We start from the raw sequence: 16,154 nt of genomic DNA on the forward strand, positions 1-16,154 counted from the left end.
GCCTACAGCCGGGCATGCAGGGGCTGGCACATGGGCAGAGTGTTTCCTTCCTCCCGGAACGCACGTTTGAGCTTCTGCTCGGGTTCTTGGCCTTTCCCTGAGGCACGCAGCTTTTCACGGAGTATCGAGCTGCCTAAACACTAGCAAGAGACCTCGGGGGGGGTTATAAACTGTGGGGTGCTGGAGGGTTTGGTCAGGAAAGCAGCTTCGTGGTCGCAGCCAAAGCCTCACCCTGGCAAGAGGCAGCTTGTGGGCACCGTTCGGGTCCTGTCATTCCACTCAGTTTCTCTCCAGGGAGGTTGCTTATCGTGAATAAAAATGATAAGGCTTCTTCCCCCACCGCACACATGTTGAAATTAAAATGTTAGTGTTGCTTGCCTTACTTGCCGTAACTAAAAAGGTTTTTTTTGGGGGTTTTTTTTTGGTTTTTTTTTGTTTTTTTTTATTGTGTTCATTTTTTGCCTGTTTACATTGGTGGCTAATAAAATACCCAACCTGAATGGCAGTGTTAACCGCCTTTCCCAACTCATCAAGGGCTGTTTGTAACATCCTGACGTGCCCCTTATCCTTGGAATTCTGAATCTCCTGTCACGTCCAATGTGAAATTAGTCTCCGCTTACTGGCTAATGGATTCTGCTTCACGTGGTGAAGCACCCAGTTCAGTCCAGTGCATTCTCCTGGGGTTGATGGCTCTTCATTGCCAGAAAACAAACAGTAAAAGTTGAGTTGCCGTTATTTTTTTCTTAAATGTTAATATCCATTAACTTTTTATAACTGGATATGATGGGGCCTATGTGGTTTCTTGCTTTGGTGTTTTATTTAACCATTTTTTTTCCCCACATATTTATAGGGGACTATATTTCAGACAGTATCTGAAAGGAGTTCAGCTGATTTCAGTTCAGTCTTTCCCATAAAGTGTACTTTGCTACAGTAAGATGGTGGAATATTTACCCGAATTTACAGGTGCAGCTCATGAAAGACTAAACCTTGTCCACAGAGGGAATGGAACACATCTGGCCTCACTCTCCAAAGGCAGTAGATGTTGAGCTTAGTTAGCCAGCAGTGTATGACAGAGTAAGACTCCCATAACCTGGATTGCGGCATCATTATCTTTTCTTAAGGTTATGCAATACTCTCTTTTAAAGTGAAAATTCTACTTCTGTTGTTTGCCAGCTTATTAACCCCCTGGAGATTTCAAAAACCAGTTTTTAGATTTTCTTCCTTGGGAGGCTGTGGAGAACCAGTCTTTGAACATACTGCTGTGACATTTACAGGTTTACAGTCGGGGCAGTAGTAACCAGCTTTGAAGAGATGAGAGGGTTTTGAAAAGGTCATACACACATCTTGTATTTAGCACTTTCCTTCTGCAGATCTTGTTTACAAATGTTTTAATTAATCCTTTAGCAGCTGCCTCCGCAGGTACTGATAAGATGTATTATCACAATTCAGCAGGTTGGTGAAGTGGCACCCAAAGGTGACGGTGTGGTCAGTGGTAGCCTTGTGAAGAGCATTTGTGCTAAGTACTGGACCAGGTGTGCTCACCTCTTGATGTCAAAGGATGACTCCTGCTTTTAGATCTTGCACCATTTGATCCAGATTGCTTGGGGAAACTAATCCAAATAACCGCACAGTTACTGACGTACCTACTCTGTGCCTATTACCATAATGGGTTTTAATTCATCCATGTGTGTTTACATTTTAGATAAATGTGATCACATATTTTTTATCTAGTTATTCCTGTAGTAATCTTTAGGAACATAATCTTTAAAATGTAATGTGAAATTATTATTTAATTGCGTGCTTGTAGCAGAATTTTTCCTGTTGAGATTTCTGACTGGCTAACCAATTTCCTTGAGCAATATGGTTTTCCACATGATAGATTCCCTTATTTTCCTCAAGAAGATACTTTAATTGTAATTGGAAAGCTTTGACATATTTTGGATTGACTCGGAAAACAAAAGTCAATTTTTTCTGTCATTAAAGATGTTGTACAAATGGATGCAAATAGAAATATAAATGGAAAATGAGACACAAGCACTATATTGGCTTTTACTTCGGGGCTTGGTTTGTGTTGCTTGGACATTTTGTAAAGACTGAAAAGGTGGGGGGCATTGTAAGTAATATATATATTACACATATCTATTACCTATATGTTTTAAATAAGCTCAGTAATACAGGATTTTAGTGGGAGGAAAGTGTTTTGTGATGCCTTCTTGGGCCTTGTCCCCGACCAAGCCCATTTTAGCTGGGACCTAAACAATGTCTGAGTCTCTACTAGTGTACAAGAGACAGATGTGCTCCAGTGGCACGTTATCTGTCAGCCTGCTGGCTTATCTAAACACAAAAATGATGCTGCTCTAAATGGATACAAAAGCTGGATACAAAAGACTTTTTTTCATAGCCTCAGTTACTTTTTTCCGCTTCCAAAGGCAGGTTCTAGCCTTCAGGACTGCAAACCCAAACCAGTTGGTTAAATGACATCTGAGAAAATAAGAGGATGGTTGAAAGTATAGATATTTTGAAAAATGACCAACCTGGTGTGACCTAGCTCCAGCGCTGTTTGTATGGGTGATGTTGGTTTCTGATATGCAGCAATAACTTCAACACCGTTACATTCTCTTCAGCCTTTGCTGAAACATGAGAAAAATCTTGTCAAATTTACGGAGTTGTAACAACTCAGATCCATCAAAACTAACCAGGAAAAGGTCTGTTTCTTCGTGTGAAGTACAGATGTGGCTGACTGTTGACTTCCAGTGATGGTTGTGATCAGCAGTTGTTTGCTTTTCTGTTGCCTGTTGACCCAAACTTAGACCAAGCCCATAGAAAACTCACAAAAAGCATTTACTTTTTATATCAACTGCTAAATAGTATGTGACGGATAATTATTGTCATGTAATCATTGCAGGTTCAGCACATACTAATGATGCAAAAAACTGAAGCTGTGTGTTTATGTGTCTTTTTAGTTCATGCAAAGGGGTTTGGATTCACATACTAAAAAACAACTAGAAGAAGAAGAGAAGAAGATAATTAGTGAAGAACACTGGTATCTTGATTTACCAGATCTGAAGGAGAAGGAGTAAGCTTGTACCCTTTTGTACTTTGTATCATCATTAGATTGTTGTGGGGTGGGAATAGAATAGACATATTTTTTCCTATAAAAGAAGTATTATTAATAACCAATTAACAGAAGCAAAAATAGTGACAGACTGGTGTTAAGGCTTTTTTTTATTATTTATTTTCAGGGACATTCTCAAGGTTGCCTAGTGCGTTTTGACCTACTTTCATTTCTTGTGCATGTTGTTTTTTTCACTCACACATTCTTCTAGATGCATGTAATTAGTTTCTTTCAGGCAGGGACCAATTCATTCACTGCTGCTTTTTCCCTTCATTTAAAAAAAGAGGTTTGAAACCTTGTGTTAATAAATTCAGCTCCAGTCACACAGGACAGTTCTGTCTTCTTGAGTCCAGCTCACTTCAAATTCTGTTTTTGAAATAGGAGAGATAATGGCAGAAATAAAGACTTAGCTAATAAGGAAGAAAATGTCCATTCCAGGTGTTTCAAATAGCAAGAGAACTCCTGTTAAAATTGCTTGATTTTTGTCCTTTCAAAAGAGGACAAAAATTCCATTGAAGGAGAACATACGTAGTTTTTAAAAAGCAGGGATTCAGGGAATTAACTGTAGTTGAATAAGGTCATTGATAAACTATTTTCCATTACTGGTGGTGGATATGACAAAGAGATATTTGAGCTGCAGTGGCAGCAAGGAAGGTTTAAGCTGGACATCGGGAGAATTTTTCTAACAATGAGGCTATTGAGGCTCTGGATTCTTCATCATTGGAAGTCTTTTGAGGACAGGTTAGATGGACCTCTGCTGTTCATGGCACACGTTTAACTGATCCTACCTCGAGGGAAGAGAATGAGCTTGATCTCTTCAGCCTACCTTCCTATGATCACAGGAGTTTGTTTTACATGGGAGATGAAGAGGATGAGGGAAAAGTTGTGTATGTGTGCGAGGAAAAGGATGGAACAATTCACGGAAGTACTTTTATCTAGCGTATTATGAATGTGTATTATGAACGCCTCGGGGTCATGTTTCTTTTCTCACTCTGTGCTCATTAAAAGAGGGAAAAAGGAGGGAGAAAGGGGAAATCTTCCTCTGCTGAACAGAGAATTACACAGTGTTTTCTATCCTGACAGACTCAAACTAACGCCAGGTCTAACATCACAATGAAAAATTAATTAGAAACTTCTGCTGGTATAGTAATGCCACCTGGAGAATAATATTTATGTAGCTTTTTTATTCTGGCAAAAGCATTAATGTAGGTGGAATCATACCAGCAAAGAGTGCTTTTTGTCAGGAGAGTTAATTTTGCTTGTGGAACTGGCACAGCTTTACTGGCAAAAAGTATTCCTTTGCATTCCAAGGATCTTGTATTGAAAGATCTATCAGAGCAATTAAGCTTCAAAAAACAGTTGATGGTTGAAAATACACTGTGGTTTTGTTTATTTCTGCAGGGGGAGGACAGCAAACGCTTTTCCCATTTGTTTAATTTGATTATTTTAAAGCTCACTGTTTGACAAATGTTGGGTTTGCGGTTTCATGCAGGAGCTATATAATAGAAGAGAGAAGCTTTATGCCATGTGAGGATCTACTTTATGGCAGAATGTCCTTCAAAGGATTCAACCCAGAAATTGAGGTACCGTTTAAATATTCTGTTTTGAGGTGGTCTCACATTAGGATTGAAGCCCTTGGGGCTGGGGATTGGAGTGTTCGCACTCCATGCTGTTTGGCCTTTGCAGCGCCTTCCATAAATCCTCCCATGTACAGAAAATCCCTGATTAAACCAGAATGTTGATCAATGCAACATTTGGTAAATAGAAGCTTTTTATCTCCTTGTGCTGATGGTCAGTAATTGTACGACTCCTGCTGATTTTCCCTCCCTGAAGAGAGGAAAGTGCCCCACATGCTGCGCACCAAAACAACAGCTCCCTTTTCTTCCTGCCATTTAATATAAAGTCCAATCGTACAAACATTCAACCCTAGTTATTCAGCACTTACTTGTGTAAGTAAGAGCTTAAAGTTCCAAAGCAAAAATAGTGGGCAAGAGAGTCTTTAATTTCTTTCTGGCATGATGCATGCTGATAGAACTAGAGTGAGACTGTAATAAAAATGTTGCCGCTGAAATAAAGCAAGAGGATGAAGGTGTAAAGACTAAGAGGTATGCAGAAGGCTATGCAAGGTGATATACTAGGGGATTCTTTTAGTTATTTTGAACTTGCTCTCACTGTGACTTGGCATATTATTGCTTCATAGGTTTTGCTAGTAGTTTATTGTAAATCCTTGCAGATATTTTTTCCTTCTTAACAAAACCATTCCAAGGACTATGTGCTAACATCACAATGAAAAATTAATTATGAACTAATTCTCTGGTCTCCTGAAGATGTCTGGCATGCCCTTGAGGATGTTTGAATAGTACAATTCACTGAAAACCCTGTCTCTGTGTTGCCTCTTTTCCCAAAGGCAAACTCTAAGCTCAGTTTAGCAACAAGCAGGCGTGTTGCCTTTTCTTCAGGAGTTTTCATAGCAGTATGCACTAGCCTGACCAGGGAACAGCAATTAATTATAAAATTTGATTCTTACCTTTTATACATTTCTCCTACCAGTGAATTTGAGCATAGTTACCATTGTGTCAGGGTTACGTGTTTGAGCTATTTCTTTCTTCATTTTCAGAAGTTAATGATCCAAATGAACTCTAGGAAGTGCAAGGAAGAAGAAATTGAAGAGGAGGAGAAAATGGAGGCTGATGTGTCAGATGAAGAAATGGCCAGAAGGTATTATATATTTTATGACATAATCAATATTAGTTAGGAGTATGCTATGTTACTGCATTATGTGCGGGAATGTAAACCCCAAAAGCAAACAAACCAAACTAAAAACCCCACAATGGAATATTGTACTTCACAGAACTGATTTTTCAGGAATTCCAGTGTGTATTCAATAGAATTTCCAATACTTCTGGGGGTAAAATGTCTTGCAGGGGTTTTCTGCCCTTTGATATCCAGGTATTCCATGCTAATTCTGTCCTTGTTCCAGACTGCTAACAAACCCATCAGAATGAAGAGTAATGTCATAAGTGATCATGTAGTACTCATGCTGCTTAAGCTTCTGATGACCAGCTTTTTTACACCACTTAAATAGTTTGATTAGATTTATGATTTGCGGCATTGAATTTTTCTCTGATTTTAGTAAAAGCTGTATGGTTTTTATTGTCTTTACAGATATGAAACATTAGTGGGAACAATAGGGAAGAAATTTGTGAGAAAAAGAGACCAACGTGTACTCCACGATGAAGATGAAGATGGGAATAGTAACATGAGACCTAGCAAAAAAGCTAAGAAAAAGTTCTTAAAACCTCAGGATTAATGTGAACTGCACAACTGGAGCTAATAGAAATGTTATCTACCAAATATAGTACCACGAACTGGAGATTGTTTGGAGTTTTTGCTATTTAATGTAAAGGATAGATCTGTAAATCTTGAGTCTGTTCTCATTGAAATTTCTACCATCCACATGACAAACATTTTTCAAAGTGGATGCGTATATAGTGGATGTCATACATCCTTTCCTCTCTCAGCAGCTTGTAATGTATGGGATGCTAAGCCCATCAGCCTTCTTAAATGTTGTGCGTAACTAGATCGAGTGTCACATGCAATGAAGAGCAACATTGTTTACAATTTGTGATAATATCTGAAAGAAGTATTTGGAGTAAAGACAACCTTTGTCCAATCCAGTAAGGCGGTTCAACTTTCACTGCTTTTTTTATAATGAAAATTAAAACCTCTGCTGTCTTCAAATGGAGAAAAGTCAGCAGAAACATGTATCTTTTTTTTTTTTTTTTTTTTTTAACTGTGCTAAAATTAAGATGGGAAAAGAACAGAGAGAGAATCAATTTTGTTGAATTTTGTTTTTTATAAAGCTTATTTAAAAATAGAGGGGTTTGTAGTAAAACTTTTTTTTTATAGAGCAAGCCAAATGTTGGGCAGTGTTTACAGTTTGACACTGAAGCAGATTGTGAGTCGTAATTTCTCTCTTCCAAAAGAAGTTTGCTAATCTTGTCTCTTTTTCAGCCAAAAAAATCCAGTCTTGTAATTATCTAGGTCTTGTCATAAAAGCATAATAACAGCTTCAGAAAAATATTTGAAAGCTGAATAAAAATTATTTTTTTGTGGTTAATAATTGTGGTTTAGCTAATTTGATGTAAAAAAAGATGCCTAATACAATGTGATACAAGAAGTGATCCTGTTTTGTGCTGACCACAGATGTCCCCAAATATTAGTTCACTGCACTCCCTTCTTCTGTTTAGTGTGCAATGGAGCCGTCTGAAGGAATGTTCGGATGGAAACATCGTGCCCTTTGGTCAGTCACTGCTCCAGGCCTGTTGAAAAATCGTGTTGTAGTCTTGTCTAAAATCACAGCAGTTCTCGGTATCCTGCCTTTCAACAAGAAGTATTTATTTCTGTTAACTTAGTTTCCCCAGCTTGATGTCTGAGTTGCTCATCCTTAATGCTGACTGTCTGGAGAAAGAGGAATTTGTTAAACCGAAGCAAGTAGTGGCCATTCTGACATGGACACAAGAGGCTTTTCTTTTTTTAACAACTCGGTGAAGCAGGACATGAAACTCAATTGTATAAAGAAAGGCTATGTGTCTGCTGTATTTTGCATGATATATGAACTGTAATCCATATATCAAGACCATTTCATTAGATAGTCAAGATGGATCACACATGGAAAGAGAAATACACTTTTAACCTATTAGGGAGACCTCATACAGGTGGAAAGTCTGTGATTCATGATCTGAGATAGTTTTTCAGAGCTAATTAAATGCTACTGGTTCAATTACTTAAAACCTGATCATATATTATTGCTAGCTGAAAAGAAGTTAATGATGGCAAGACATTTTTCTTCCCATGGAAGATGTGACCTAAGCTAAGAAATGATTTATTGTTGGTCATCACAAGAAAAACTCAGAATATAGCCCATTATTCTTTCTTGATTATTAGTAGGAAAATGATTCCCCTCTGTCTGAACACATTTCTTCAACGGAGAGAGAACTTCTGCATAGCTATGCCAGATGGTTGAGGGGGAAAGGGTGTTCTAGTGAACCACCAGCAGCAGGATATGTCACTGTGGATTGGAGAAGATTCCAGTGGCGTCATGTAAAGGAGCTCTTGGGTAATTTTGATAACGATTAATGGCTCAGATGAACTCCGTGTGAGGTCTTGCTTTGCCAAGGCTCTGTGCAGAGAGCTCTCTTGCATTGCAGAGTTCTGCTCAGTCCAGTGGTTGGTAATTTTGCTCCGTTAAAGGGTGTTCTGCCATATGTTGGGCCTTAACTTCATGTCATTTTGTGAGGGATGGCTTTAAATGCGAGTGGCACGGTGCATGGGTAAGAATGTGAGTGAACTCTAAACAGCTTCCTAGAAAATCAGTTATTCTGGAATCTGGGAGAGGGGAAAGGTGGTTCTTCTGTTTCCTAAATATGTTGAACACCAACTGTGAAGAAATTACAGATTTTGGTTTATTGTCTTCAGACCTGGGTGCTGTGCTGTTCACATTTAGCTGGTGGCTGGGTGAGCTATTGAAATGCTACAGTTTCAATGCTACAGTTACAACTACTAATTTTTAGCACAATCTCTTATTCATGGGGAGTTTGTAAAATGCGCTTTTAAAAGCACCATTCATAGTGCATTATTATGAGCAAGACAAAACTAAAAATCAGTTTTACATTACTTTTTAAAATGTACTTTAAGTGCCCAAAGTTACAAGCAGACATTTTATGATGGCATCTTCTGAAATACCCATCTATATTTCCAACCTTATAAATACATAGATATATATATGTATTTTAAGTCTGTCTCTAGCTTCCTAGCCGGGGTAGAACCATTCTGCTGTATAAAATCTGTGCTTGAACTATGCTTGACAGAGATATAAGTGTAGCACTGAAATATTCATAATGCAAACTCACATTAATTCAAGCTTTCTTGGCTCTGACGCAGTCTAAAATGCAGATGCATTTGCATGTGCAACTTGTAAGCTGTAGAACTTTCCCACGTGGTCATGTTTCTAAATGAAAAGCATTTCTTCTTTGAGAACAAACGCAAGTTGGGATAGGCAGTAAGCATTTTTGTTAAAGAAAACAGCTACTTGCAAAATTTCATTGGTAAAGTGTTATCAGACACCCAAAGTGTTTGTGCCTGTTTCACCAAGGTATCTATTAGAGCAAACAAAGCCAAGCGTGTGTTGTAGTTCGTGCTCGCTGACAGCTCACAGTGGTAGGTTTAAACAAGTCTCTTGTCAGGTGAAGTTTTGTCCCTCCCTTTGACAGGCTGACTGTTTATTTCTGTAGCAACTGCTGATGTTGGAAACATGTAAGTATTGAACAACTTCATCTTTCCTGATGATGTTTCTCATTTTCTTACTTTTATTCTGCTTAGTACTGGATCTTAAAAAGTCCAGGACCAGAGTCCAGCTGACATGAGCCATCCTGTATCCTTCCTTTAGAAATGCAGGAGCTGATTAAACTTTGATTCTCTGGGGAGAGGGGAGGATGTTCAGTGATGCCGTGGAGTTTGAACCATGTTTCTTCCATTATGTGTCTTGTTTTCTAATCAGACACTCCGCTGTAGAGTTACAATCATGGATGGCTGTCGTTGCCATTGGGCATTGCGTGTGTGTGCAATGGGCGTGTGGGCTGGGATTCTGGGACTTAATCCAGCGTCCGGACTTAAAAAGAAATTGTCTTGGCTTTCTGTTGATTGGAATACCACACTTTAAAATTGTATTTGGAATTAGACAAGTCCTGGGTGGGGGGTGTTTGTTCTGCTTCATTTCAACAACAGCCAGCAACTACAACGGCACAATAGCTTAAGCTGGCATTAAACCTTCCTCAGAGTGTTGATAAACCACAGTGTTGATGAAGGATGTAAAGCAAAACCACAGTGTTGATGAAGGATGTAAAGCATCCTGTGTTTCCCTTCTGCATGTGAATGCAAGTTTCTCTGAGAGCTGATGCTTTAAGGACTTGGTGATTTCTTTTCTTTTGGGTCTGGGAGAGCATCTGCCTTCTCCAATAATGCCCTGCTAATGGCAGCCCAGCATGGAGCCTCTGGGGTGGTTTGGTTTTGTTTGTTTTTATGCCATTTTCAAACCTTTGAGCCATTTGGGGTCTGGCATTCACCCCTCAATAACCTGCTTTCATCAGATGTTGGGGAGCTTTAGTTAAACTGTGAGACTGTTCCTCAGCTGTACCTGTGGACATTTCTTCATGTGATCTGACATTGCACAGTGAGGACCTGGTCGTAATTGTCACATCGAGAGGAAAAATCCCACTGAGTGGTTATCAACAGAGGGAGTCAGAGTCATTGTCGGCCCCGTAGATTTTTAGTAAGAACTGGAGAGGAGAAGGGGGTGTCTGGGTTGAGTCCCATCATTGGAGGCACAGTTAAAAATGCCAATGTGAGTTTGTAGACTTCTGCCCAAGAAACCCTTGGACACCATAACCTGAGCAATTACCTGGGAGCAACTGCAGGAACATCTCTAGAGAGGTGTGGAGGCAAAATAACCGGTCTGCTAATGGCAGTCCTCAAGACAAGAGGCAACAGCACGAGAGAACAACCGTAGTTCATTGCATAGAGAAATATGGTTTGGTGACCTGGATGAATGCAGAATTTCTGCCGGCTAGGATGGAGGAGGTGAGTGTTTTGAAGCTCATAATGTTCCTTGGGGTCTCAGGGAGCACCTTGGTTTGATCAATCATTTAGAAACGGGTAAAAACCCTTAGTGGGACTTTAGGATGAGAGAATAATACGAACACAAAGAACAAAGTCCTTTGTTCCATTGTTTATAGAAAAACTGTGTTCCCGCCTCAGTAAGGTCTTTCCACGTCCCCTGTTGCCTCCTGCTTGGCCCTGGGTTCCTCATCCCTGTGCATGTACTTGGGCCACCAGCTGCCACCGTGGCTGGGCAGCAGGGACAAGCCAGCACGTCTGCGGCCAGCCCAGAGCCACTGCTGCTGAGCCCATCCGAGGTGACTACTGGGCCTCCTCTTCAGTGACCGTCTTCTTCCTCAGCTGACAAGCTCTTTTTCCAGGAACCTGTAAGAACTTATGATCTCCAACGCCGCTGTCAGATTTGTTCAATATCGGCCTCTTTGGTTCAAGAAGTTTGTGGTGGGGAGGGTTGGCCAGCGGATCGATGGCGGGATTGAACAGACCTCGTTTACTGCACAAATGGTGAGTGCAGGAATCATGCAGCTGCGGGGGGAGGCTGTGTTTACAGCAACTCTTTATGGTTTTATTTTCTTTTATTTATTTTCAGGTATACAGTTACAGCATTTGTGAGATTTATGTCAGATGATGACTTTGAACAAAAAGACTATCAGTGGAAGGAATCAACATTTGGCCAATACTCAGGATTATGATCGATTGGGGAGGAAGGGTGTTTTTTCAGTATTACTGGTATTTTTTTGATGCATTTGAGAATGTTTCCCCTTTCTCAGTAGTTTCTTTGTTGGTGTTTTTTGAGAGAAAAAAATAACAATTTAAAAAAATGGGGAAATGTGATTGTGAAATAATTTTAAAGAAAGGGATTCCTTTAGATTTTTCTGTCTCCTTGATTTTTTTCATTTTGATACAGATGAACAAACTCATTTGTAACACTCCCGTGCTAAGTGGTACTCCTTCAGGACAGCCATATGGCCTCCCATATTTGCTATACACAAAGAGGGCAAAATTAAGGGTATGGTGGGGTTAGCTTCATGGTTCTACCTTTGCTATACAAATAACTTGCAATGCTAAAAATACAAAATTTCCACCCCTTTTGGGATAGAAGTAAGTCTAAGCCAGCTGTGATGTTTAAGCACCATTCACCCTTTATAGGATGATTACTTATCAGAAGCAAAGCTTGTAGGTATCTCCTTAGAGCCCATCAGCCACTGTAATGCTGCAATATGTACAATTTCCATCACCAGAAAATAGGTACATAGCAAAAATTACTTTGGGCAGTTTACTGCAGCAATGACAAAAGGGATGCACGTGATGATAACTTTCATTTTGTACTAGGTTTCGTCTAAGGATGATGGTGAAAGAATTATGCCTCCTAATGCTCCTTTCAAAGATGACATTGTTTTACTTACATTAAAGGTAGAGAAATGAGATGAGCTGCGAGTGGTTAGATCTTGTGAAGAATGAAGTTTTAAATGTGTACTTCATTGTCTAAATGCTCACAGATTACTTTTCTCCCTGTAATAACCATAGAAAATGTGTTGGCAGCATATCACAATTAATAATCCAGACTCCTACTTACATGCTATAGGCACTCCAGAATTCCCCAGACATATTTATTACCCAAGTTTATAACCAGATTCAAATCAGATCCTACATTCGTGCCAAAAATTGAACTGCAGTCATCTCACAGCAAATAATTCTATCTACCTCACTGAAGAGTCTTAAATTCCTTATTTTTCCCAGAGTGAAATTCACTTTAATCTGGTATTAATGTATTTTTCCTTCAATGGCCTGCAAAAGAATCCCATAATTTTACAGTAGTGATTGCACAGACAGTGGAAGGTTCTGTACAAGCATAGCATTATTATGACCAGGTTTTCCTGCTCATCTAGATCGTGTAAACTCCTTTGACATTAATTGGGACAAGTTTTCTATCTAGGGTTATGTTGAATTTCTCTCTGAGGGTTTTTTCCACCTCTTCATCTTCAAGAGTTACGAATTCCACCAGATCCATATTTTCTTTGTAGTTGTATGTGGTCTCAGTGAGCGTCCACCCAATTAGCGCCTGGAAGCCGTCGGTGGTCTGGAGGGTGCAGATGGACTTCTTTGTGAAGAGGGAATCTGGAGACGTCTGGAGGTATGTGCACTGGAAACGGAAATCTTCCACCGTCCGTGGCTCCAGACTGAACATATAAACTTTCCGACACTCTTTTTTCTCCAGAAGATCAGAATTAGAGAAATTTTGATTGGGGATATATTGTTTCCGTCTCATTTTCTCAAGGTACCAGATGGCATTTTTTTCCGTGAAGCGGAAGACTCCGGGAGCCTGAGGCTGGTCTTTCCCCGACACGAGCTCCATCGGTTGCCACATCTGGTAGGACACACCAAAGCCTCCATCGACGATATAGGCTTTGCCGTCAATAACGACCTTTACAAGGAGATGGGTCATGGTGGTGGCGTACGCGTTTTGGTGTGGGTTGAATACATATGCTCCCAGAAAGCTGGCGTCATACCCCAGGCGGTTCAGGACCCAGCCCAACAGTTGGTTGTTTTCCATGCACCAGCCACCCCGCTTCCTCTGCACGATTTTGTTATAAACGTGCTCCAACTCCAAAGTAATTTTCTCCCCGCAATGGATGCTGAGGTTTTCGAAGGGAACGGCACGGATGTGGTGCTGGAATATATCGGTTAAGGTTTCCAAATCTTGTTTTTCAAGGGAACCTTTATAGCCAGTTCTCGCAAAATACTCTTCAAGGTTCATGTCTCCTGTAAAGGAAGGAAATGCATTTTGGTTTTATTTCTTTACATCAATGATTTATGATGCTGTGAAAAACTGCCCAGGCTGCTGCCAGCAAAGATGCTTTAATCTACTTACTGAACCTCATCAGAGCAGTTTTTAAAGGTAACAAGGATTCATATCAAATGGTTCCCAGAGCAAAGAGCAGCGCACGTGAGGGTTTGCTTTCTGTCTGACAGCCATCCCTACAGCAAACAGCTGATGCAATTTCAGCTTGATTTGCGATGGCTGCGGAACAGGGATTTGCTGTATTTGCATTATAATGGCAGGGTTAAGGAGGAGTGTGCAGGAGGGTTCATGAAAACTGGTCTAAATGCGCTGTTCGGTGAAAGGAGTGTCAGTGGGGGAAGCAGTGTCGTCTGCCAGTTGGAGGGAGGATAATTTGAGCCAGGATTCACATGTTCTTTTCATGAGTCTGCCACTGATCTATGTGATGGTAAATGGATTGCTCGTTCAGTACGCGTCGCTATTTCACCACTTACAAAAAAGTGAAAATGATACTCCCTGCACATTTTGTGAAGTGCCAAGTTTTATTCAGATCATTATAACTGAAAGAAACCTCTGAGTCACAGACCACTGAGTCTCTTGTCTGCTCTGAGCGTTGCACAAACTCGTTTTGTTGTTGGGATAATGAATCTGAATGGAGGCAAGTGACCTAAAAGACAAAGAGCACATCTCTATTCCCGCTGTGCCCCACATCTCGCAGGGTGGCCTGAGAATGGAGAGGGCTGCTTGATATCTCTCTAGTCCTGGCTTTTCTCAAAACTCACTTTATTCCTTCCGGAGGAGGCATCACTGAGAATTACCGAAGCCTCGTACAGTGCATCCCTGGGCTGTCCTGCCTCCAGCAGTGCCCACCTCCTGGCCTGCCTTGGTAGGACTCCTCATGTGAGCAAGATTTCTGGATGAGGAACCACTCAACTTATTTTCTGCCTTCTGATACCATGGAAAGCCAGACACAGTCATCTGGCTTTGGCAATGGCCCATCACAGTCTGCTGGCCACCATTCCCAGCTGGATGCTCTGCATCTGATGTGTCTGATAGATGCTGTTTATAAAATACACTGCAGGTCATCTGCTTGGGTATGGGGCTGGGCACAAAATATGTTGAAAGCTTGAACCTTTGCAAAGAAAGCACCAAGTGTTTCAGCAGCCTAGAGTTACTGCAAATATTTAGCTACTTGACAACCCACAAAGCTACCTGGAAATCTTTTGTGCATACGGTAAGCTGAGGTTTAGACAATTAATATTAGCGACTCAGGAAGACTATTGTATTCAGATAAATTCAGTGGTGAACCAGTGAATGTTTACTAGAAGTTCTCAAGATGATTTTCAGTGACAGATTCATGACATGCATGTGCATGGTATAGACACAGCTGTCCAAAGTGAATGGAGAGCCCCATGAAAAACTACACGTTATCTTATACGGAAAGGAATTTACCTTCCAATGATATTTATTGTTGGAGGATACTCTCAATGTAATATTCCATAAGTAGAACATAGGACTTCTGGCACTTTTGTTTTGCAGAATCCAAGTGACTCCTACCCGCTCGAATTGTGGATGCTAAATAGCTCCCACCAGCATAGAGCTGGTTCTCGAGGTTGTATTATTTGTAATTTCTCTCTGCAGCTCTGTAATATGATTGATCAGTGATAGATCTTGACTGTAGGAGATGAAAGCTACAGTTCTTTTGAATTGGGAGCAGATGAAAAGCTAGATACTGAAAAAGTAGTCCCAAAAATGTGGCTATGATTTATGCAGAGAAAAACATCAGTGGAAGAACTTTAAAGAATTATTTCTAAATGTGCAAATGAAGGTGCTCATACAAAAATATTCCTTACCAGGACTATACACAGTATCAGCAATTCCACCGTTAAAATATGTTATCTGTCTACCTTTATCCTAATATGTCAGCACGTGGACTTTCTGCAGTACACAAACCTCAGTTTGTCATTTCTTTTCTTTTTAAATTGTTTTTAAAGGACTGTAATTTTATTCCCATAAAAAAGAATCTGTTGATTACTAGATTGCAAATGCAAAGGAAGCAAAAGAGCAGTATTTTTAAATAAAGCTAAAAATCTAAAAGAATAACTTCCAACAAGAGGCTGTAGTTCTAAATGTATATCTGCTCTTGTATCTAAACAAAAGCATCTCTGACATAGTCAGGTGAATCTCCTCCTGAAGAGGGAAAGATGCAAGAACTGAAATTGCATGATTGCTGTTTTGCCCAGTTTAAGAGCCCATTTTTAGCAGGCAATATTTTAGCTCTATATCGACATATTCTTATAACATTTTTCCTAAAGAGAATATTGTTTATGTTATTGCCCATGACCTTTACCAACCTAAAGAAACCAGGGGTTTTGTTTCCTTGTTTGGAGAGGTTTTTTGAAGAAAATAAACTTACCTCTTAAGGTAGCCTGATTTATTTATTGGTGTATGCAGCTTCTGGGTTGTTTATTACTGGAGCAGCAGTCGGTAAAGCCAGGAGTGGATACAAATTGTGAGGGTTGTCTTCCTCTTTAAGCTCTGCTGGCCCTCACTCTTGAATCTTAAATGCCGAGGAAGGGCAGA

At 40.1% G+C, this 16,154-nt stretch overlaps 2 protein-coding genes across 2 annotated transcripts; one reads left to right on the top strand and one right to left on the bottom strand.

Annotated features, from left to right (window-relative positions):
* Window positions 1-2,966: 2,966 nt before the first annotated feature.
* Window positions 2,967-6,425, top strand: MPHOSPH6 (M-phase phosphoprotein 6). The gene is made up of 4 exons (XM_010082437.1): window positions 2,967-3,076; window positions 4,608-4,698; window positions 5,733-5,833; window positions 6,281-6,425. The coding sequence occupies exons 1-4, from the start codon at window positions 2,967-2,969 to the stop codon at window positions 6,423-6,425; spliced, it is 447 nt and encodes a 148-aa protein (XP_010080739.1).
* A 6,249-nt stretch (window positions 6,426-12,674) lies between these two features.
* Window positions 12,675-13,547, bottom strand: LOC104457474 (arylamine N-acetyltransferase, pineal gland isozyme NAT-10). The gene has a single exon (XM_010082438.1). It carries the CDS (start codon window positions 13,545-13,547, stop codon window positions 12,675-12,677), a length of 873 nt encoding a protein of 290 aa, XP_010080740.1.
* Between the last annotated feature and the right edge of the window lie 2,607 nt (window positions 13,548-16,154).

This window comes from Pterocles gutturalis, unplaced genomic scaffold (genome assembly GCF_000699245.1).
Source record: "Pterocles gutturalis isolate BGI_N339 unplaced genomic scaffold, ASM69924v1 scaffold32779, whole genome shotgun sequence".
Taxonomy (NCBI): Eukaryota; Metazoa; Chordata; class Aves; order Pterocliformes; family Pteroclidae; genus Pterocles; species Pterocles gutturalis.